This window comes from Stenella coeruleoalba (genome assembly GCF_951394435.1).
Source record: "Stenella coeruleoalba genome assembly, chromosome: 17".
In the NCBI taxonomy this organism is placed as follows: domain Eukaryota; kingdom Metazoa; phylum Chordata; class Mammalia; order Artiodactyla; family Delphinidae; genus Stenella; species Stenella coeruleoalba.
Genome location: NC_137163.1, coordinates 32,258,164 through 32,283,754, shown reverse-complemented (window position 1 = coordinate 32,283,754; position 25,591 = coordinate 32,258,164). Strand labels below are relative to the sequence as shown.

General features: G+C 32.8%; 1 protein-coding gene across 38 annotated transcripts in view; it reads left to right on the top strand.

Moving 5' to 3' along the window:
• RIMS2 (regulating synaptic membrane exocytosis 2) overlaps positions 1–25,591 on the top strand; it is a gene marked incomplete at its 5' end in the record, with an annotated part of 603,587 nt that overhangs the window by 351,461 nt on the left and 226,535 nt on the right. For 15 of the 38 annotated variants that reach the window (XM_079901300.1, XM_079901311.1, XM_079901320.1 and 12 more), the window contains 7 exons: positions 4,904–5,112; positions 6,599–6,718; positions 9,066–9,165; positions 10,091–10,214; positions 11,773–11,819; positions 15,105–15,217; positions 23,189–23,236. In XM_079901300.1, coding sequence (XP_079757426.1) covers positions 4,904–5,112; positions 6,599–6,718; positions 9,066–9,165; positions 10,091–10,214; positions 11,773–11,819; positions 15,105–15,217; positions 23,189–23,236 — 761 coding nt within the window. Of the gene's footprint in view, positions 1–4,714; positions 4,783–4,903; positions 5,113–6,598; positions 6,719–9,065; positions 9,166–10,090; positions 10,215–11,772; positions 11,820–15,104; positions 15,218–23,188; positions 23,237–25,591 lie in introns of all 38 variants that reach the window. The other 23 variants (XM_079901304.1, XM_079901296.1, XM_079901315.1 and 20 more) reach the window with 3 other exon arrangements.

Sequence of the window (25,591 nt, the reverse complement as noted above, 5' to 3'; positions counted from 1 at the left end):
ATTTTAAATCATGAATTTTTTCTGCGTCAATGAATAGGATCATGATATTTTTTCTTTTGTAACTTGTGAATGTGATAGCTTACATTGATTTTTTTTTTTTTTTTTTTTTTTTTTTTTTTTGCGGTATGCGGGCCTCTCACTGTTGTGGCCTCTCCCATTGCGGAGCACAGGCTCCGAATGCGCAGGCTCAGCGGCCATGGCTCATGGGCCCAGCCGCTCCGCGGCATGTGGGATCTTCCCGGATCGGGGCACGAACCCGTGTCCGCTGCATTGGCAGGCGGACTCTCAACCACTGCACCACCAGGGAAGCCCTACATTGATTTTTAATATTCAACCAGCCTTGCATTCTAGCAATAAACCCCATTTGGTCAGAGTGTATAATTCTTTTTATATATTGCTGAATTATATTTGCTAATATTCTGTTAAGGATTTATGTGTCTGTATTTATGAGGGAGTTGGTCTGCATTTTTCTTGTTTGCCATTTTCTTTTTTGTTTTCTGTTCCGTTTTTTATTTTTGCTTTCTTTTTCTTGCCTTTCTATAGGTTATTTGAACTTTTTAAAAACAATTGCATTTTGATTCATCTGTAGTGTTTTTGAGTGTATTTCTTTGCAAAGATTTTTTTCTAGTGGTTGCTCTAAGTACTGTGTATACATATGTATAACTTATCACATCCTGCTGGTGTTGATATTTTACTAGTTAGACAGATGTAGAAACTTACATACTTTAAGTTCTTTTATCTTTCCCTGTTTATAAGGTAATTATCTTAAATATTTCTTCTATGTATGTTGAAAGGCATATCAGACAATGTATACTTTTTGCTTCAAACATCAACATAATTTAGAAAACTGAAGAGGAGGAGGAAAGCCTATTGTATTCACCCATATTTTTACTTACCATGTTCTTTATTCCTTCTTGATATTTTCAGGTTCCTTCTTTTTTTGTTTCAGTTCAGGGTTGACATTTCTTTTATTTCAGCAATTGAAAAATATTGTGCCATTTCTTTCTGGCCTCCAAGGTTTCTGATGAGAAATTTTATCACTGTCATTGGAATTGTCTTTCCCCTTTAGATCAGTTGTTGTTTCTTTCTTGCCTCTTTCAAAACAGTTTGTCTTTAGTTTTTAGGTTGATTATGATGTGTCTTGGCACAGATTTCTTTGTGTAATTCTTGTTTGGGGGCTTATGTAGTTTCTTGAATCAGTAGGCTTACATGTTTTGCAAATCTGGGAAATTTTCAGTCATTATTTCTTCAAATACTTTTTCTGACCCCATCTTTCTCCTCTCCTGGAACTACAATGACATGAATCTTCTATTATTTTAATTATATATTATAATCACCAAAGTCCCTGAGGCTCTGTTTATTTTATTATTTATCTATTGTCTCTCTGTTTTTCAGATTGGGTTATTTCTGCTCTATTTTCAAGTACATTGTTGTTCCTCTGTCCTTTCCATTCTGTTCTTGAACCCATCCATTTGCTTTTAAAATTTCAGTCATTTTTCAAAATCTAAAATTTCCATTTTGTTCTTTTTGTCTTCCATTTCTTGTTCTAGAACTGGAAAGTTCAGCAGTACATTCTTGACTGCTACTAAAGGAAAAACATCTTAGTTCTGCCCTTTGAAGCTATGTAAAATAAGAATACTAAGTGATAAGTATTATTATCTAAATATTAGCAGTCCTGATAGTTCAGGACTACTTTCTGTATATTTTCTATATGTATTGTATATGTTCTGATTACCTTATTTAATTCTTACAGTAACACTAATATTTACTCATGTAAGAAATGTTTACCGAGGGCTTACCTTATGTGACTTTTTTTGTTTGTTTGATATTTTTGCTTTAGCTTCAAATGGTCAGACAGCTGACTTCTTATTTATGTACAGAGGGAAAAACTACATTTCCGCAATTTTGGTAGTTTGTAGGCATACGGGAGAAGAGAGATTGCAAGCTGAAGTCTCACATCTTCACATAAACCAGCCAAAAATTTTTATTTATAGTCTCCATATTATATTTAATCCAATTCAGAGATTTATCAATACTTTGTTGTGGAACAGTGGTGTATTTCGAAAGAGTTACAGGTTTTCTGAAATACAGATATGCTCAGGGTTTTGGGTAGCCATAAAATCTTAATTGTCATTTGTGCAGTGAAAAGGATTGGGAAGCACTTCTCTAGTTAACAGGTTGAAGAATGTATTTTTTTTCCCTACAAATTGAACTTTGCATATGTTAATAGCACAGCTTCATCATCCTACACAAATAAACTTCTGTGAATATACTAAAAACTATTGAATTGTACACTTTAAATGGGTGAGTTTTATGGTATGTGAATTATATCTCAATAAAGTTAAAAAAAAAAAAAGAATTGTCTCCTGTTCTTCTCAAACAGTGAGATCAATCACCTGGTGGGCTTGTTAAACCAAATTTCTAGGCATCACCTACAGAATTCCTGATTAAGTCTAGGTGGTACCCAAGAATCTGCATTTCTAACAAGTTCCCAGGTGCTATTGATTATGCTATTTTAGGGATTTTGTGAACCATTCATCTACACAGAATTTTCCTACTTCCTCATTTTCCTTTGACTCTTCAGTTGCTTCAGTCTGATTTTAATTTCATCATTCTACCCAGAGTGCTTTTTCTAACATCCTTCCTGATATTAATGTTGCCAAATCAAATGCATAATTTTCAGTTCCTTATCTTAGGTGATGTGTAGAAATCATTCTGTAGTTGATTTCCCCTCCTGTTTAAGAAATTCTCTTTCTCTTTGGTCTGGAGACCTCCATCTTTCTCCCTCCTTTCTTCTTTTCTATCTCTACATGCTCTCAGTCTCTCTCTCTCATCTCAAATCAAACTCTGTTAGAATTCAATCTGGGTCCTCTTCATATCTTACCTTACTCTTTGTTTGTCCTTCTTAACACTCTTATTTCTACCTCCAAAACATCTCTCAGTTCCCTTTCTTACCATGTCTATTACCATCATCTATGTTCAAGCCATAATCACCTGTTGCATGAGTTATTGCAACTTTTTTTAAAAAAATAGATCTATTTATTTATTTTGGCTGCATTGGGTCTTTGTTGCTGTTTGTGGGCTTTCTCTAGTTGCAGCAAGCGGGGGCTACTCTTCATTGCAGTGCGTGGGCTTCTCATTGCGGTGGCTTCTCTTGTCGCGGAGCACGGGCTCTAGGTGCGCGGTCTCAGTAGTTGTGGCGCATGGGCTTAGTTGCCTCGCGACACGTGGGATCTTCCCAGACCAGGGCTTGAACCCATGTCCTCTGCATTCGCAGGTGGATTCTCAACCACTGCACCACCAGGGAAGTCCCGCAACTGTCTTTTAACTCATGGTGTCTTCCAACCCAACCTCTCTTTAGTATTTAGATTCATCTTTAAAAAATGTAAATCAGTTCATGTATCTTGCTTAAAATCCTTCAGTGAATGAAATTCATAATGTTTAAGATGGTATAAGAAGCCCTCTCTAAACTGGTCTATGTTGCCTCCCCAGTCTCATTTAGCACCATATTCTCCCTCAGTCTTTTTGGTTCAGACACACTGGTGTTCCATCAGTCTTTACAGTACCATCTTGTTACTTCTTCCTGGAATGCTCTTTCCTATGCTTTTCATCTGCCTTTATCTTTACCTGTCCTTTAAGTCACATATTTCAGTTCTCATCTTAAACATCACTTTTCTTAGAGGTGTTTACTGACCCCCAAATCTAAATTAGATGTTATTGTACTCTTTCAGTGTTTTGTACTCTCCTATATGACACTGATGATTTGTATATTGCATTTATCTCCATTCTGCTGCATGTCTCATTACCCCTTATGCTAGACTTAGCACAATGCATAGCAAATGGAAGGTGTTTACTAAATATTTTTAAATAAATGAAAGTATGAATAGAGCTTAAAAAGACATGTGCACGTATAGATGAAAAAATTCTTTTTCAAAGGTAAGGCAAATAAGGAGCACATAAGTTTGGGAAATGGATATTCATTCTTAATTGCCAATTACATAAATTGTCTGAAAAAATTATTTTTAAAGAAAATTTATTTTTTAGGAGAATGCAATTTCTGAAAAAAACCTTGAAAAATTGTTTCAAAGTAATATTAAGTAATTCAAGATATTTAAGGAAAGTTTATTTCTACTAATAGAAATTGAGTGAACCTGTTTTGTCCTTTTCATATAATCTTTTGTGTAACCAATTCTTTTTTTTAATCACTCAAAATTTTTAGGCGGTTTCAGCATTATAAGGAATATCATACTGCCTTCCAGAAACAACCTTTAAGTACTTCACTTTTAATTGTAGTGTTTATTAGCAAACCACTGTTTAATTTTTTAAATGTTCCTTAATCTTTGGAGAAAAAACTCATGTCTATATGCCAGCATGAAAAAAATAGCACGAGTAACAGACCTAGCTGAAAGTCTTTTTCTTTTTCAGAATATATAATTTTTTTTGTTTCTATTCCTGTTTATTATTAGCCTTTTCTCTTCTTGCAGCACTTTTGTCCTGTAGGGTCTGTCTAGAGTACATAAACTATATATTCTGTATTCTATAAATTTTAGTCATTTGAAATCTTAGCTTTCTCTTGGTAAATATAGTGAGTGCTACAGACAAAGTTCTTAAAACCGGAGAGGATCACACAGTTTAAAATGTTTATTATGTCTTTCTCTGTCCTTTCTTTTGCCGTCTCCTTTACTTCCCTCTTTTGTCTGTCTGACTCTCACAGGAGACATGGATTACAACTGGTTGGACCATACGTCTTGGCATAGCAGTGAGGCATCCCTAATGTCTTTGGTGAGACATGTGGAGCCTTACTTTTTAATTTCCGTTATCATTTCACTTTTCCTTTTTGATTTACACCTTTGCATGTTTTCTTTTTTGTATTTTTTTTTTTTTTTTTATCCCACACCTGTAGGGGACAGTCAAAAGGGAAAAAGAAAAACTAGTGAGCAGGCAGTTTTGTCGGACTCTAACACCAGGTCTGAGAGACAAAAGAAAATGATGTACTTTGGTGGCCACTCTTTGGAAGAGGATTTGGAATGGTCTGAGCCTCAGATTAAGGACTCTGGGGTAGATACGTGTAGTAGCACAACCCTTAACGAGGAGCATAGCCATAGTGATAAGGTACTGAGATTGTGGAGCCTGCCTTTTAACCTGCTCATTTGGTCTTCGTTTGCTCTCTGTCACTCATTCAAACAGAACATAATAAAAGGACAGGGCATTTCAAGGGTCAATGTAGCATTTCTTAAGGTGCAGAAAAGAAAAACAAAACCAAAACAAACTAACCAACCAAAATACTTCTTGCTTGCTTTGCTGTTTTTGTTTTTTGACGGCATACCAAAAATAAGTAATTGAAAATGAAAATTAGGAACAAAGGAATGTTTTGTTTATGGTCGCATGAAAGAACTTTGTAATGTTATTATATACCACAAATATAAAGAATTTTTTTGGATTGGCTTATTTGATTGCTTGCATATATTTTCCTTGGGATGAAAATTAAATTATCAACAGTTTGAATCCCAGGCAAAAGGGAGATAATTGGGTCTGTTTGCACAGAAAAAGTTGTTTTTCTTTTTTCCCTTTCACTGTCATTTTGCTCTTTTGTTATATTGTCATAGCATTTTAGTGTAGTATTAATTAGTATTAGAACCATTGCCATCTGCTTTGGTATTTATTATTTTGCTTTTACTATAGTGAGACTTTTGAAATCTTTTTACCATATAGATGTGATTTACTGGAACTTGTCTTTTGCCTGCTAAATTTTGCATGAAGATGTGCATGTTACTTTCAGATAACTGTGAAACTGTGATTACACAAATCATTTACTTTGTTATTTGATATATGATTTATAATGGAATGGTATCATGATTTATAAAAGGCTTGGTTCTGCCCTGAGATAAACTACTAATATTTTCAAAGTTGTTTAACAATGGATACCATTGAATTATCAAATAAAATTAATTTGCTAAATAGATCAGAGACCTGAAAGAATCAAGGACCCTCCAAAAAGTGAGAAATATAATCTATCATCACCTTTGAATTAGGCCTGTTTCTCCCATGAACGTTCATTTGGAAAGTTACTGGAGCTTGTGTATTTTTAATAATTTTAATCTAGAAACCTACTTCAAGAAAACCCTCATCAGAGGTTCAAATTCATGTTTTAATATAGTGTGACCTTTTAACTTTTACTGTAATAAAGTCTTTCAAAGTCTTCCAAAAGTGTTTGAAGATTAAATGCTCATTTTTAAATGAGTTTGATTGCATAGAATTGCAGTCTCTTTTCTGCTTGTGAATTTTTAATCTTCAGTGTGTAGATAATTACAGTTTGCATGTGTTTTCAAGCTTTCTCAGATTTTGTAGAACTATAGAACTTCAGTATTGTGTCAGAGCACTGTTAGAATTTGCAGTAACTGGATTTTGAAAAAACTTGAGATTATTAAAATGAGGTTATAAACATAACCTAGTAAACCCTTTTGATCAATGTTTTGAATAAAAACTGGTTTGTGTAATCATAACACTTTGGAAGTTGGAAGTTTAGAGAGATTGCACACTAAGGGGTCATTTATCATAAAATAACATTAATTTTGTGTTTATTGATGCAATATGTCAGCACCCTGTGACGTGGCAGCCATCTAAAGATGGAGATCGTTTAATTGGTCGCATTTTATTAAATAAGCGTTTAAAAGATGGAAGTGTACCTCGAGATTCAGGAACAATGCTTGGCTTGAAGGTATGTGATGAAATATATGAGATGTTGCTCTATACTCATTTACAGATTAATCAGAAAAGCAAAAGATATAATAACACTATACCAATTTAGTGGGGTTTTTTCTATTTTCAAGAATTTCTAAAAGAATTGGCACTCATTATCCAAAACCTTTTCATTTTCCAAGTATTATTTAAGAAGTTGCCATTATTCTACAATAATACTTATTTATATAATTTTGGAAAATAGAACTTGAGTTACATACTTGAGTTCTTCAAACTTATTTTACCTATAGTTTGTCCTTTAAGTCTATATATGTGTTTATATTCTTTTAAAATGATAGCTTCGTTCAATTATTAAATGTACAAACTTGGGAAATACATATATGTATTACATATTACATAGGAATGTAATTTTTGTATTAGAGTAGCAAAATGTGTGTGCGTTTGTGTGTATTTGTGTGTGTGTGAGAGAGAGAGAGAATACTGTTTGAAGTCTGGAAACTCAAAAATATGTTAGGAGATTTAATATAAATATTGATTTATATTTTACTGTAAAATACCAGATAATTATTTGGTAAGTACACCAAAGAAAGCTCTGTTTATTTTTTGTGCATCTATAAGGTGAATTAAAAACTGAAATGCGAAGAGAGTAAATGTTTTAGAGTTAAGCCATTGCTACAGAAGTAGTTGTGTAGATTCCAGTAAGTGAGATATATTTGAAAACTTTGGTTGTAAATAAAATTGAGCATCACTTATTGGCTGGTTGCCATGCAGTTGGCACTCATCTGAGCACTTTATATCTATCATTTTATTAACACTCACAACAGATAAGAAATAAGCTTAGAGAGGTGTCATAACTTGCCCATGGTCTTAAGGATGGTGATGAAGGTGAGAATTAAATCCAAATCTGCCCAGTATACTGTTAGAGCAGTGTAGTATAGAGGTTGAAAAGTCTTGGCTTGATTTCTAGTTATAGCATTACTAGCTACATGACGTTAGGCAGCTAAACCTCTCAGCCTCAGACTCCTCATCTGTACAATGGAGACAATAATACTTACTGAATTATTATCTAATAAGACTAAATAAAGCAGTATTCAAACATTTAGTACAGTGCCTAGCACTCTCAGATTTCAATAATAATATAATCAGTATAATTATTATTATTAAAGTTTATCAAGCCAAGAAACTTTAAAAATATTAACACAGGGGGCTTCCCTGGTGGCGCAGTGGTTGGGAGTCCGCCTGCCGATGCAGGGGACACGGGTTCGTGCCCCGGTCTGGGAGGATCCCACATGCCGCGGAGAGGCTGTGCCTATGAGCCATGGCCGCTGGGCCTGCGCGTCCGGAGCCTGTGCTCCGCAACGGGAGAGGCCACAACAGTGAGAGGCCCGCGTACTGCAAAAAAACAAAAACAAAACAAAACGAAACAAAATTAACACAGGGATTTCAGCCCATAATATCTCTATATATAATTTTCAGAACCAAACATAGGAATAATGAGTTAATATTGACTGAACTGCACCTGAGTGTAATTCACTGCACCTGGGGACTAAATACGGAATAAGATAAATCAATGATTTTTGAATTCTGTATTGTTCAGTCAATTTAGAAGAGGAAGAAACCTATTCTAGTCAATGAAGTTGGTTACTATTATTTGCTTAAAGTTGATATATTGATTGAATGGCAGTTAATGAGAATCAGAGCATTAATTTTTAAGAGGCCAGTCTTATAGCTACACATATGACTTCACAGCATTATTGCTAACCTTTGTTTTTTCTTTTTCTGAAAGATATGTATTAATAGAAATGTAAAAGCAGAAAAATTGGGATGCAGATGATCTAAAGTTTACATTAATTCTGATGAGATTAAGTATATTTTGTAACTTTGTCAGGAAAAATGCATCATCATGATCATCATGCACGTTATCAATATGCCCAAATCTTACCAACTAATAAAAATTTTAGAAGATATGATAATATAGTAAAAGTAACAAAATATATATTATGACATTTGACATCTATAACTAGAAATGTTAATATAATTATATAGTACTGCAATAAGTTTTTAGAAATGACAAAACTAAGAATTCTGTAATAAAGGCAAAAATTATAAATTGTTAAGTTGTTTCTAAGGTATGAATCATTTTCAACAAATAATTGATTAAATTGTTAAACATTTGGAATATGTAGAGTCCACACTTGGGACATGTACTCAGTTCCTATTAGTAACACTATATTATTTAAAAATTATTTTTAGCATATTAAACTATAGTTTCAAAACCTGCAAATTGTCTAGTTATTTTTTACTTGAATCTTCAGCTGTGTTCATCGAACAATATGCTTGTTTTAACATTTTCTTCTTTTAAACAGGTTGTAGGAGGAAAGATGACTGAATCAGGTCGGCTCTGTGCATTTATTACCAAAGTTAAAAAAGGAAGTTTAGCTGATACTGTAGGACATCTTAGACCAGGTAGGTTTCAATCTTTGATTATTTACATTTAAACTGTTAAACTTGAGTAGTTATGAAAAAGTTATCCTCATTTAGAAGTGACTTCACCGATAATAAAAAGTTCATTTAACTTATATTAATCTTTATTCATTAATGGAAAGTTGTAACTACTAGTTCTTGAGTCACATTAGATAAAAATATTTTTATATTTACTGATCTTATTTTTTTGCTGATGGATATTCCTAGTCTGTATCTAGGATTAGATTAACCTAATTTGTTTCCCATAAGCCTTCCTATTTCTTTTGAAGAACTTCCAATGTAATTTAGGAAACAAACTTCATGGATAAATACATATTTCCTGAAATGTGTCACTCCTTATCTCTTTGATAATGGATACTATTGAAGAGATCCTTGAGTGCCTTGGAGAGGATTCAGTAAGATGCATAGTATTAAGCTTTTTGCAAAGGAGTCTCGACAAGGTGCTCAGCTGCATGTATATTGAGAATCCTAGAATAAAGAGTTATAAAATTTTCAAAGAGGCAACTTATCTTAATAGTTTCTAGAATTGGAATTTCTATTGAGAAATCACAGAGACAAGAGTGATGTCACCAAGTTGGAGGCATAGGTTGTTCCCAACTTGCTTCCCCTTGCAAGAAACACAACTAACAACTATTCAGGGACAAGACATCATTGAGAAAATTATAGAAATCACAGATACAACTTTTATGTAATCTTTTCCTCTGACCCTTCCTTGTCCTTTTGTGTGAAATACACTAATCATCCTGGTCATCAAATTTTATGCCACTGGAGCTGTTCTCAGTATGTTTCTTATTCCGTAAAGGAATTTTGTTCTACAAAATTAATTGCAGTTTGAGACGGCTTTTGTTTCGAGTGCATTTTATGGGATTAGTTTTTCTAAGATTATCATTACTGACACACACTGTAGGTGATGAAGTATTAGAATGGAATGGAAGACTATTGCAAGGAGCCACATTTGAAGAAGTATATAACATCATCCTGGAATCCAAACCTGAGCCACAAGTGGAGCTTGTTGTTTCAAGGCCTATTGGGTGAGTTGGTTTGAATACTTCATACATGTATAAAGTTGACTACTATTAAATAATTTGTAATGTGCAATCCAATAATGTCTGATTGCTTTATAAAACTAAATTATTTTGAGGACAATGCTTTTTTCTCCTTTACTAAAAATACCTCACCAAAAATCATGACATCTTTTTATCTGATCATGCTAGAATATACAGTTAATTACAAAAGAAGAAGGGATATTTAGGTGTATTATTTTTATTATCTTAGTAGCTCAGGAAATGGATAAAAGAATTAGTGGAAGGGGACTGTAGTAACAATTACTTTCAAAAGAAGTTTCATAAGCTATGGTTCTCTACATTGTAAATATGAGAATCAACTATAGTCTATGAATTTTATATATTTTTTCCAAAATGGAGATTTCATATAAAAAAGAGAGGGCTTAAGGACATTCTATTCCTAGATGGTGGCAACTGTTTAAGGAAAAACAACATCTTTAAGGTAACATAAAAAATAAGCAAATGTCGGGCTTCCCTGGTGGCGCAGTGGTTGAGAGTCCGCCTGCCAATGCAGGGGACACGGGTTCGTGCCCCAGTCCGGGAAGATCCCACATGCCGCGGAGCGGCTGGGCCCGTGAGCCATGGCCGCTGAGCCTGCGCGTCTGGAGCCTGTGCTCCGCAACGGGAGAGGCCACAACAGTGAGAGGCCCGCATACCGCAAAAAAAAAAAAAAAAAAAAAAGCAAATGTCAATTACTCTTTGACTTTTTAAGTTGCAGATAAATATAATCCTTTGTACTATGTTCCTTTCAAAAGTAATGAATCTGTCACATGAAATTATATCTATTTTTTATTTTGTCTTTTCATACTTTTGTAATGTGGTAAAACTGTACTGTATCAGCTTAGGGTATTAATCAAATATATTTCTTAGTGTTAAAGGATGCTCTAATCATATTTTTGTTTAATGTCTTAAATATTTTTGATGCAGTTTTCTGAATGAGCTTAACCATTAATATATGCCCCTCCTGGCAAATCTCAAACAAAAATGTACATACTTTTGGTGTAAATACAGTTACAAGGTAATTATGTTAAGTCCAATAAGAAACATGTTTGCATTTTTCTCAGTAGAATTATTATGTTTAAAAAATTTCAGTGACAATCTGAATATTTTAACTTTTGGTGATATTTTATTTGAATTTCAATGTTCTGATTTGAACAACAGCAGGTAAAAGAGTAGAATATAATTAAAATATATCTATAAAACTTACCCTGTTGAATATAGAAATTTTTTAGAATGGATAATTGTGTAGTGAAGCACATAGGAAATAAAGTATATATTTTTACAAATCTGCTCTAAATGCTTATGAGTTTTAATTCCTTTTAAGTAGTAGGGTTAGCCCAGAACACTTTTATTAGCAAAAAGTACTATGACTTATTTTTTTCCTTATTTATATAGTGCCGCTACAATACACAATTTTGTCCATTTTACATTGTCCTATTATAATATAGTTTGATAATGATCAAAATAGCAGTTGCTACTATTTGTTGAAACAATTTCTTGTTTTCTTCTTTTTCTGTCATTTCAGAGATATACCTAGAATACCTGATAGCACACACGCACAACTGGAGTCCAGTAAGTTTCATTTATTTTAGAAGAAAATGTTATTAATAAAGTCGTTCATTATCAGGGGTCAAATGAAGTCTTTAATCTATTAATACAAAGTAAGAAATATAATAGTGTTGTTATCAAGTATGCAGTCATATAAAGATGGAAAATTTAGTATTATTTCATGTTATTGTGGAAAAAAGTATAAAAGTCTATAATATTTTAAGATTTTTTTTTAAACCACACTGGCTTAACTACTATGTATTTTTAGATAGCCTTATCAAGATATACTACTATAAACTGAATGTATTTAAAGTGCACAGTTAGGTAAGCTTTGATATACATGTGAGTCCATTATCATAATAAAAAATAATGAACATATCATCACTCCCCAATATTTCACTCCCTCCCCAAATTTCACCTAATTTTAAAATTTACTACTTTGTAAACTAATCCTCAGTAAATGAAGGGAATGCTTGGGACAATCTAGTGAATAATTACATATATTCTAATTTATATTTTGAGAAAATGGGGTAATAGTTCTGACTTAACAGAGTGGTAATGGAGCAATATAAGTTAAATATAAGTTAAAATAACATTAAGTATTTAGACACTTTTTATTACTTGTGTTTGAGTACTATTTCAGATACTAAGCAAATTTTTTCTGATGAATTAAGTTTGTTGGTTGATTGAGAGTAAGTCATGTTGTGAAAGAAGAAGGAGGAGGGTCACACTTTGAAATACATTGATCAGGATAGACATTGAGAAGGAAGGATTGGAGCAAGATTTGAAAGAGTGGCAGTCTGAGGGAAAAGCTCTCCAGGAACAGGGACCAGAGGTTCAATGTCTCTAAGGCAGGAAAGCCTACGTTGCATTTAAGAAAAAGCAAAAAGGCTGTTGTGGCTGCAAGAGTGAGCAAGGGGAAGAATGGCAGGAAGGAGGACAGGGAAGTAATGGGAAGCCAAACTGCATAGGTTTTATAAGGCACTGTAAAGACTTTGACTTTTACTCTAAGGGAAATCAAGAGCTACATAGGATGTTTTTGAGGAGAAACTTACGTTTTAAAATCAGGCTACTATGTTGAAAATAGATTAAATGGAGCGAAAGCAGAGAGACCAGTGAGACGACTATTTCAGTATTTGGTGAGATTATGGTAATTTAGACCATGGTGGGTGCAGTGAAGGTGGTGAGAAGTGGTTGGATTGTCTATACACACAACAATTGAGAATGTACTGTTAAAATAGATGTTATTTTTTTTTACATTGTATTACAATTATGAGTATACATTTAAAAAAAATCTTTACCAGAGAGGTGAAATCCTTTTAGAATGGCATTAGCTCTAAACTTTAAAATATGATTGTATGACCTATTTGATTTAGTACTTTTGGCTAGTTGCTAAATCATTTTATCCAAAATAATATCATGATCACATAAAACTATAAGTACTAACATAATGATAATAATTATTATGTATAATAATATCATCATCATAAGCGCCTGGAACTGTGCTAGATGTTGTACCTACACTATCCCACTTAGTTTTCACAGCAATCTATGAAGTAGGTAAAATTTTCATTCACTTACATTATATCACTCAGATATTGTGTGAGCAGTGTGGAATCCTTTATCTTACTATAGCTATTTGAAAAGCCTCTAGGCTACATTTCCAAAATTTTTCCTGTAAGGACAGGGGTCCTTTTTCAAATTAGATTCAATTATTTATGCTTTAAAAGTTGAAGAATAGCTTTCTCCAAGGCCCAATTCTTAACCTTCTGTTTTTAGTTCCTCAGTAGATTTTTCTCTTCATATGGTTTTAATTGCCATATGACTCCTAAGTTTACATTATCAAAATTATCTATCATTGTTCCTTCATCTCTGGATGTTTAAAGAATATGTTCTAAGTGTCTTCCTGTTACTTGAAGCTTAGCATATAGAAAACTTGGCTTATTTCTTAGTATAAAGGCAGCATTCTTTCCAGTTCTAAATACTATTTAAGGTTTCACCATTACTTCTGATCCCAAGGCTTGCAGTTTCCCCTTTCATTTAACACTATACTCTCTCTAGAAGTGAATTTTATCCATTTGGACCTCCAATTAGGGAGACACTTTACAGTTTAATTTCTAACACTAATTATCTACTCAACATTTGGTCCCATCCACATATCCTGTTACCTGCTTTGCATTTCCCCTCGGACGTCTCTGAGGTGTCACAGGGTCACTGTGACAGGTTCCAAATTAACTTCTCCAGCCATTCCCTAACACACAGGACTTCTCCAGTGCTCTACAGCCCAGGGAATATCAGCACTGTCCTGTGCAGAGGACAAGACAGAAACATAGGGGACTTTCTTGTCTCCATATCTGGCTACAGGACTTGAAATCTTCATGTTTCCCCCTCTTTTTCGTTTATCTCTCATATCTAATTAGTTTCTGAGTCCTTATTTTCTAATTTTGTAATATTGCCTCAATTCTTTCTTTCCATTCCATTTTCTAGTCATTCCTGTTATTATTTTATTGAATTCCACTTGTTCTTAACTGTTTTCCATCTCACTCAATTCAGTCTACACTTTAAAAAGATGGTGAAGACATCTTCCTCAAATGCAGTTTTTATTACCTTACTCATAAAAGTTTAGCATGGATATTTTATTAGTGCCAAAATTTGTAGCCCAGAATTCCAGGCATTTAATTCTGTCAGTATCTCATTTGCCCCATTTTTGTTCACTTTCCAATTTGTTCCTTCCCCTCCATACAAATAAATTTGTACATATAACTTCTGGGTATTGAAGTTCTGCTTTTTTTGCTCTTCTGTATCTTTTTTTCATAGCCCCTCACTTCCTTTTTGCCCATCTAATTTATTATATTCTTCCAGATATGGTTAAAAATCACTTCCTGAAAACTTTTCACAGTTAGCATTCTAGTATTTATGGTTTTAACATTACAAGTTTAGACCATCTTTGAGTTGCTTTATTGATTTAGGTTTTGGTTTTTCCTCCCTAAGTTTCTATTTTAAATTTTTCCAGGTGTGTTATTGTAAGATATGAGTTTAGTACACACAACAGACTTAGTAACTAAGTTCTGAGGTCTGTCTCTACTATAATTGGCACAGAAAATGGTTTACCCTTGGTCTTGAGAGAATCCCTAAGCTGCACTTATGCTTTAAGAAACCTCTCTAAGTATATCTGGAACATTGTGGCTAAGAAAATGATGTATATAATGGCATTTTGTGTGCATTAAAAATAAAAGATACATGGTAAAGATTATTAAATACTAATGAAGAGCCATTGTTATTATTCTTTATGTATAATTACCATTTCAGGTTCTAGCTCATTTGAATCTCAAAAAATGGATCGTCCTTCTATTTCCGTTACGTCTCCCATGAGTCCTGGCATGTTGAGGGATGTTCCACAGTTCTTATCTGGACAACTTTCAGTATGTAATCACTAGATTAATTTCTCTTTTTGGAATATCAAGTAGTGTTTTAACTATATGATGGTATTTTTTTTGTAAACCAAGTTCTGTTTAGAATATAATTGTGCTTTTAACCATCAACTTTCTCATTCTTAGTAATTTTAATTAATCTAAATTTAATTATAATTATCTAGCAGAGTGCTTTCTTTATTAGAGTTAGATTTTCTGGAATTTAATGAGAATTAGAATTTGTGATGCTATCTAAAACGTTTTTCACCTTAGTAATATTATTCCAAAATTCAAAGTCATGATTTTTGCTCAACTAAGTAAATAGGGAAATATATAATAGATTACTGAGTATATCAGGTAGATTTCATAGTAAGTGATCCCTAATTTGAACATTTTATAATAAAAGTTTAAAATTCAGTTTACCATCATATACCCATATTAGAAGAGCTTTGCAAATTCAGGCTCTCACATTTTATTAATTTCTAAAATTTAAAATATTAAAATTTATCCAGCTATATTTTAGAAACAAACAGGTTAATATTGACACTAATTCTGTTGAGTTACTAAACTTAAAATTTTATAAGTATTAAAAACTACTTAGATTCTCAAAATTCAGACATTGAATTTTGGATAATTGTTAATGTTATAGTTAAAAACTATTCTTGGGCTTATATTTTAAGAGTAATTTCTAGCTTTTTGTTAAATCAGGTACAAAGTTTCTCCTTTTATTTTCTGGAGGAAGGAGAAGCGTTTGATTTTTCTGAAGAATTTTCATTAATTAAATGGAGATACAGGAAGTATAAGCTGAATTAACATAGTAAAAGTCATTAGACACATCTGTTCTGGGACTACTTTGATCACAAAAGTGGTAATAACAGAAGAGCTATGTAAGAAAGAAGATGAGATACTATTAGTAGATTGTAAATGTCTTACTAAAATGAATTTCTTCTCTTTATTATTTTCTTTTCCTTTCTCTTTCATAAACAGAGTGAGCTTTTTCATTTGAGGACAGTGGTGTTTTTTCCATTTTCCACAATAAGTAGCATCTTTTTATTTATTCTCTTACATATATTGACAGCGCAGATGTTGTCATTTATGGTTACGAATATATGTGTATTTTCTTCCACCATTTTAGAAAGTGCTAATAAATGTTAGCTTTTTTATTTTTAATTGTGGCTCCCTTTAAATATTCCACCTATATATAATGCTCTGAGTGGCTGATGATGCCAGTATATAAATAAATGTGTGTGTGTGTGTGTGTGTGTGTGTGTGTGTGTATGTAGTTGGCTTCAGTTGGTGGATGAGGGAGCAGAAGTTAGACTTCCATAATAAGTAAGTACCACTTTGTTGCTTCTTTTGAAATCCCAAGGCTGTATTAGAAATTGGACTAGGAGGGGAGATTGAGGAGGATAGTGCAGGCATTTAGACAGATTTCAGATTCAACTACTTTTCCTCATGGTTCAAAGTGAATATGGTAGAAAGGTAAGACTGTTAAATATTGGGGGGAAATATAAACTTAAAAGTATGTGGTATTTGTATTTATAAGTGATGTTGGTTTAAAATCCATATAACTGTAATTTAAAATGAGTACCATTTTATCAATTTTTATGACTCAGAAGGAGTATGTTCCAGCAAGATAATGTTTATAAATATAATACGTATTGGTTTTGGTAAATCTAGAAAGCACAGATAAATAAATAAAAAATAAAAATCACCTGTAATCTTGCCACTAAAACATAATCATTCACATACATATAAAGTTTGAAACAAAACTGTAATAAATCTGTGTATACTATTTTGAAACTTGCTTTTTCACTAGTAATATATTGTGTACTTTTCCTTTAAACATTTTTCTTTAAAAATTCCTCCTAAAATGATTTTAATAGCTATTTAATACTCCATTTTAACTTAATTTGCTATTATAGGATATCTTGCTTGTTTCTAATTTATAGTATTTTAAATAATGATGCCATGGAAATCCTTGAATATAAATCTTGCATATTTTGTTAGGTCAAAATTCCTTTGTCAGAATAACTTTTCCAGATGTAACAATATGAAAGAAAAAAAAGTTTTAAGATTCTTGAAATCTTTTACCAAAATTTTTCTCCAAAATATTTTTACCAAATTAAGCTACAATTATCAATTCAAGTAATGTATTTTAAGATCTATCCCCATAATCCTAGTAGCTGAGAATACAACAGTGAACAGATAGCCATGGATTTTACCATCATGAAACTTAATTTTATGTTCATTCTTTGCATGCAGCAAGACATAAGCAAGATACCCTTTTGGATATAGTATTTTCCTTTATATTTAACCCCATTTCTGCCAACTGGAGACAATTTTGGTTTGCTCTAATGATGTAGAGGTTGAGAAAATATTTGTCCACAAATATCATCCTTTGAGGAAACTTCTAGGAAGTCACAAGGCAACATTATGATTCCTATATCCTTCTATTCTACCTTTGGGTATTTTTGCTTTTGGTGAGATTTTACCTGGGCCCTTAGCTCACTTACAAAATCATGACGTTACTAATGCCTGACAACAAAAATAATTTGTATGTTATGTGAGCTGACCTTCCTAATATATTTATGTCAGTTCATGGACTGATATTTTCTCAAATATATAATATACATATAATGCAAATTGTTATTTAAATTTTCATGCACAAGGCTGTTGATGACTTTAAAAAAATTATTCCATTTATTTCTTTTCCATGCTTGAATTGTGCTGCTACTTGTTATTATTCTAGGGCATAACTATGAAAGTGCCATTAATGTATTTGGTGAGAAAATTAGTATGAGCTCACGTTTATGACACCTGGACTGTATATTAGCCTTTCAGTGTCAGCGCTCCCTTATGTTTTTTTTTTTTTTAGCTTTACTTATTTTTTATTGTAAACAAGTTTCTTTATAAATCTTGGAAGATTACAGATTGAATATTGTTATAATACAATCTCTGAAATTATGAAGGGGGAAATACTTCCACATTTGTGTATGCCTATGAACAGAGAATATATCCAGAGGAGTAAACCACCCTCAGAACCACGAGTTAACAGGAAAGATTTGTACAGGCAGCCAGGAATGATGATTTTGTACCCACGAAATCTAATGTGTGGCCAGCACTCTCTGGGCGTGTGCTATCTCACAGTTCTAGTTGAAAATCTTTAGTTCCAGGATCTAACATGGGATTTCCCTCCTCTTTTATTCATTAATTTTTAGTATCAAAGGATGTAATGGTAAATAAGGTACAGTCCTTGATCTCGAGTAGTGAGAGGTAAAGTGGGGAATAGAGAACAGAAAACACACCTTCATTGCATCGAGCACGTATGTTGAGAGTGGATTTATAGAAACAATTTTGAGGAGCACTAAGGAAGGGCACCAGGTTTTTACGGAAATCAATTTCCTAGGCAGTGAAACAATGCATCAAATCTGTTTCACACAGAAAAGCTAAAGTAGAATGCCATTTTTCCAAAATCAAATGTTACAACTTTTGTGTAAATACTGGAAAGAAATTCAGTTTTTCTGGCTTTCTATCACTCCTTCCCATTATTCAGGGTGATTGGAAATAAAGAGATAGTAAAATACTGAAGATTATTTTGTCATTGTATTTACCACTCCTAAAATTATGTTTCCTGGAAGTTCCCCATACAATTTATTTATTTTTTAACATCTTTATTGGGGTACAATTGCTTTACAATGGTGTGTTAGTTTCTGCTTTATAATAAAGTGAATCAGTTATACATATACATATGTTCCCATATCTCTTCCCTCTTGCATCTCCCTCCCTCCCACCCTCCCTATCCCACCCCTCCAGGCTGTCACAAAGCACCGAGCCAATATCCCTGTGCCATGCGGCTGCTTCCCACTAGCTATCTACCTTACTACGTTTGTTAGTGTGTATATGTCCATGACTCTCTCTCGCCCTGTCACAGCTCACCCTTCCCCCTCCCCATAACCTCAAGTCCGTTCTCTAGGAGGTCTGCGTCTTTATTCCTGCCTTACCCCTAGGTTCTCCATGACATTTTTTTTTCTTAAATTCCATATATATGTGTTAGCATACGGTATTTGTCTTTTTCTTTCTGACTTACTTCACTCTGTATGACAGACTCTAGGTCTATCCACCTCATTACAAATAGCTCAATTTCGTTTCTTTTTATGGCTGAGTAATATTCCATTGTATATATGTGCCACATCTTCTTTATCCATTCATCCGATGATGGGCACTTAGGTTGTTTCCATCTCCGGGCTATTGTAAATAGAGCTGCGATGAACATTTTGGTACATGACTCTTTTTGAATTTCGGTTTTCTCAGGGTATATGCCCAGTAGTGGGATTGCTGGGTCATATGATAGTTCTATTTGTAGTTTTTTAAGGAACCTCCATACTGTTCTCCATAGTGGCTGAACCAATTCACATTCCCACCAGCAGTGCAAGAGTGTTCCCTTTTCTCCACACCCTCTCCAGCATTTATTGTTTCTAGATTTTTTGATGATGGCCATTCTGACTGGTGTGAGATGATATCTCATTGTAGTTTTGATTTGCATTTCTCTAATCATTAATGATGTTGAGCATTCTTTCATGTGTTTGTTGGCAGTCTGTATATCTTCTTTGGAGAAATGTCTATTTAGGTCTTCTGCCCATTTTTGGATTGGGTTGTTTGTTTTCTTGTTATTGAGCTGCATGAGCTGCTTGTAAATTTTGGAGATTAATCCTTTGTCAGTTGCTTCATTTGCAAATATTTTCTCCCATTCTGAGGGTTGTCTTTTGGTCTTGTTTATGGTTTCCTTTGCTGTCAGCACTCCCTTATTTTGATTCTTTTTAAAATTTGTGTTCTAACATAATTTAGCAGTTTTCTTGTTTGGAGGATTACTTTTGTAATTCTCTCAATATTTTAAAATTAATTTACAGCCTTTGACTAATATTTTGATAGAGTGCTAAAATAAGATATAGCCTTTAACTTTTTTCAAAGTGAGGAATGGCTCAGAATTCTTTCTTTCTATAGGAACACATTAATTCTTGTTGACAAACATATTTTATTTTACTTCAGGGTCTGTGGCTGACTTATGGTTGCAATGTTTCCCTAAGTTACTTTGTTTTAATATTTTTCTGACTCCACTTTTAGTGATGAGCTTGTAAATATTGTACATATCCATTTTATATTCCCATTTAAAGGGAATAAGTCACTGAAGAATAGGCATGTGTCCTTTATATCTACTTAGAAACTCGATAGTCTTTTAAAAACTTTCTGTAAATGAAAGGTTTTTCTTTGAGCTTTTATCTTTTATATGTCATTGTTACAACCGTGTTATTTTAGAAGCATTGCATAAAAGGAATGCCCTGAAGTTAGTAGTGCTGTATAAAGTAGGAAGGACATTAAAAATACAAAATAAATTGTGGTGTACAAATTCAAATTCTTCATTTGTGTGAGGCTGAATTGTTATAAATATTATCAGATATTTCATGCTTAAAATAAATGAATTAATATTAATTACAAATTGCAGTGAGATACATAATACTTCATTTCTTTATGAAATATCTAGAATCTGAAGAGATAGAAAGCAGCTTAGTAGTTGCCAGAAATTGGGGCAATGGGGAAATGGGGAGTGACTGATTACTTAATAGGTACAGGATATTCTTCTGGTGTGATAAAAAAGTTTTGAAACTAGAGGGAGGTGGTGGTGACACAGCATTGTGGATGCACTAAATGCCACCGAATTGTACACTTTAAAATGGTTAATTGCGTGTTATTTTAATGTCACCTCAATTTAAAACAAGCTGACAAAACAAATTATGTTTATGTAGCCAAGTTTAATGTATAAGCTTACGGGTGAAGATTAGGTTTAAACTGGCATAGATTTTAGACAATTGATTTCAAAAAATCTGTGAGTTGCTCATTTGAGGTCATTTTAGAAGATGCAAAAAAGTTGACCTTAAAGGATTCCTTTATTTCAAAGTACTATTTCTTTCAAAGTAAATCTTTTAGTTATAAAGTAATATTTACTTGCAAAAACCTTTCATTACCTTGATATTTTTGGTCTAAAACAGGTAGGACAGGTGAGAAGGCAAGAAAAATAAGATCTTTTTCTAAATTGAGTGACTTGTTTGCCCTTTTCTTCAGCATGCCTAGTTAATCTCTATGAATTTCATATATCCCTTACCCATTGGCTAGAGAATTATCCATCTAGGGTTATACAGACAGATATCAGTAACACTCCATATCTAAACATTCCTTTCTTCCTTTGGAAATGTCTCCACACAAAAAGGAAGACATCTTAGACTTGAGACCTTCTTGGTTTTTGAAGAGAAAGATGACTCATGATTGAATGATAGTCTGCTTTTAAGGTTTGCTTTCTTTTGGGTTTTAGATTTATGTCTTAAACTATCTTCAGGGTCTGTCTGATGATCGTTGAATTCCACAACAGTCCTTCTAGTACCTATCATCTGTTTCCATGTAGCAGTGGAAAAGTCTGAAGCCTTTTAACTATTTACAGCTGTTAATTAAACAAGAGAGACATCCATGAGAAATGCGAGGAATGAGATGGAATCTTGGTGAAAGAACAAAGATTAAATGCCCTGAAATCCATTCCCAAACACAGAGACTTGCATCTGATTTTATTCCTCTTTTAGCTGTTAACATGCCTTAATAAAGGCACAACATTCTGATGATTGTGGTATCTCTGGAAACTGTTTCAAAATGAAAACAAAATAAGTTAGAAGAAGCAAAAAAAAGAAATCTGATTTTATTCTAAGAATTTGAAATAAAATGATTTAGTCAGAACTGAGCTTTATTTTCTTTCTTTTTAAAAAAATTTTGGCTGCGCTGGGTCTTTGTTGCAGTGTGCGGGCTCTGTTGCAGTGCATGGGCTTCTCTAGTTGCAGTGTGCAGGCTTTCTAGTTGCGACGCGTGGGCTCTAGAGCGCGCGGGCTCAGTAGCTGCGGTGCACGGGCTTAGTTGCCCAGCGGCATGTGGAATCTTAGTTCCCGGACCAAGGATCAAACCCGTCCCCTGCATTGGAAGGCAGATTCTTAACCACTGGACCACCAGAGAAGTCCCAGGGTTTTATTTTCTACCTTTACACTATCTTAGTTTTTGGTTGGGTGTGAGCAAGTCTATCTAGTCTTTTTAAAATGTCTCTGTTTCCTCATCTGCATATTGGAGATAACAGCAACTACCTCCCAGCATTGTTAGAGGCAATAAACTTGCAGTAACTGTCAGTAAAGGCTTAAAAAAATATGAAGAACTGTATAAATAAAAAGAAATGTGATATTATTGTCATTAATAAGTATGATTAGCTCTAAACAGTGTTATCTCAGATGGTGCACAATAAATGTCTGAAAATGATGTTTAAATACTAGAGCCTGTTATAGATTCTTAAAGTATGAATCAACTAATTATTCCAGTGTGTTCCAGCACACGTTTTATCTTTCTGTGTTTATTCTTTTAAGAAATGCTAAAGCCAACTTGGCTAATGTTTTTTAGACTTTTGTTAGCCATATTATCCCTTTGGAAAGTTACATGTATGTCCCTTTGGAAACATTACTTCTACAGATGACTTTTCACTAATAATTCTATAATGTATTTTAATCTGACTTCATCTTGGACTATGATTTTTTTTCTATGTTGTGTGTTCAAGGGTGAAACTTGAAATATCTTGACTTTGTATTATGTTTACACTCATTCTTTCAGAAAATATTAGCCCAAATCTGTTATTTTACATTCAGTCTTAATTCCTGTTATGTTGATTACATTTAAAAATCTGATTTAAAACTTCTAAGATTTTATATAGTTTTTATCTATTTAAGCATTTTGGGAAAATTAATTTATTCATTACATTGAACTACTTAATTTAGATATATATTGTCATGGAAAAATGTACTTAAGGGATAGTTGTATGTGTTTTTTACTTTTGGTCTCTTAGTTCCAGCGTGTTGTCCTTTTTGGTTTTGTTTTATTGCTTTTTTCTTTAATTTTGCTTACCAGAGCCAAAGCCTTAGTAGAAGAACAACGCCTTTTGTTCCTAGGGTTCAGGTAAAGGCCTTGTCTGCCTGATAGAAACTAAAGTTGTGTTTTAACCCTTATTTGTATGTTTTTGGAAAATGCGTAGTAGGAAAACTTTTTTTGGTGTGTTGCTCCAAACCATATTATTGACTTTCAAATCATTTTATGAGCCAGCTTGTAAAATTCTGCATGGGGATTAAAATACAATAAAAATTTAAAGAGACAATCTTTGTTAGTGGTTTTATGTGATGGACTGAATACTGAAACTCATAGGTTTCTGGTTGGCATTTAATGTAGATTCCACTTACATTGGTAATATTGATAGAAATAGCTGATCTGATACTGTTGATATTTTCCTTTATTACACTAAGGTTGCTGTCTCTTTAAATCATTCATTATATCACTTAACATCTACATTCTCTTGCATTTTCCAAGCAATAACTCCTTGAGGAGATTGGCAAATAAATTTGTACCTTATCTAAAATATGAATTTTTTGCATGTTATATATAAGGGTCAACTTTTTGAAAGTATATTATTTTGAAAGAACAAAAATCACAATCCAAATAAAATATGTTGGGTTTATTTTGTTTACATTTTGTAATTGTAATTCCATTTAATTTTACTGTAATACTTGGGTACAAGTTGTTTGCCTCTTTTCATTAGGAAACCCTTATATGGTAAAGTAATGTCAACAAAGTTTTTTTTTTTTTAAAGTAGTATAATTCTTGCTTTGCTGCATGGTTTTTTTTGGTTGTTGCTCTTGTTGGTTTTTAATACTAATTTAGTTTAAATAAAAAAAATTGGAGTTCTAATTAACACTATGTAGTGTAAAATATTTACTTAGACTTATGTTCTGCTTGGGAAATTTAAAAGTGGTTACATGGAAATTGTATTAAAGCAATTAAAATGATATCAAGATTTTTATTAATGAAAATGAGGTAAAATAAGTATATCATATCTAGAATTGTGGAAACACATTTGTTTTATTTTGAAGAATCAACAGATATATTCTAATCATTCATTTAAAAAACACAGAGAAGATATTTAGGAATGTGATAAAGAATCTAGCAAATAAAATAATTCTTTTTTGATAGTTTAAAGTGGATATCTATTAAAAACTTCAATGCAAGTCCTGTAATATAAAATGAAAATTAAGGCTATTGATCAAATGCCGAGTTTGACAGTTTATTAAAAGGTATAATTTTGATAAAAAACTCAGTAAAATTAAACTGTGCCTGTTTCATATCTATATTATTTTAATATTTATATATTTATAAAGTATAATTTAATAAACTAAAGTATTAATATGAAAATATGAAAGCCATATGCCTAATATCTGTTTGTGTGAGAAATGAATATTATTAATAAGTGATCTTTTTGGTTTTCCATGGCATAAGAAAATCTAAAAATAATACTATTTATCAGGCATTTGAAGCATATATCTTAAATGTTTACCTGTAATGATTTTAAAGAAGCAAAAATATTGCCAGTGGAAATGACAGCAAAGGTAGTCTCAATCCCTGAAAAAAAAAAACTCACAGAAATCAATAATTTGCTCCAATAACTATGAGCTTAGTCTAGTAATACATTTTCTTTGTTTTTTAAATGTACTATTTATTGTAAAACAATTTTTTAGCCTTTAAGAAGTTTTTTAATATCATGGAAAATAAAGCCATAAGGTTTTTTGTTGATATAGAAAATAAAGAATATTAGAAGTTAATGTGGTTTTGGTTACAAATTTAGAGGAACCATGGTGCTCTCTGACAACACCTGTTTGATCTCATACATGAGACACTCTAGTATTTCTTACTTTTTTTCCCTCCCCTCATATCTTTTACCATAATGGTCTCTTTTTTCCATTTATCCTCATCTGTATCTTTGTTCTACTATTGTCAGGCAAGCAAATATTTGAACTCTTTTTTCTTTTTTTATAGGAATTAAAAAAAAATTATATTGGAGTATAATTTACAACGTTGTGTTAGTTTCAGGTGTTGAACTTTTTTTCCCATTTAAATGTCAGAGGTTTTTTTTCAGGTTCTTGGTCCCCTAGTCTAAGGCAGTGGTTCTCAAGCTCTAATGGCAATGAGAATCACCTGGAGCACTTGTTAAAATGCAAATTCCCTGGGCCCCATTCTGATTCAGTAAGTGAAAGGTGGGCCACAGGAATTTGTAACTTTCCAGATAATACTGTTGCAGGAGTTTTGTGAACCACAGTTTAAGAAACACTTGTCTAGAGCCTGTACTTACCAACTGGATTCAAAAAACTTTTTGTTACACAGCCTCAGGGTAATACCTGCGTTAAACATAAGGACTTAACATAAAGAGAAGTAATAATCATTTTAAAAATTTAAATGCTTGAGGACTAATTCCATTTGACTGAAAAG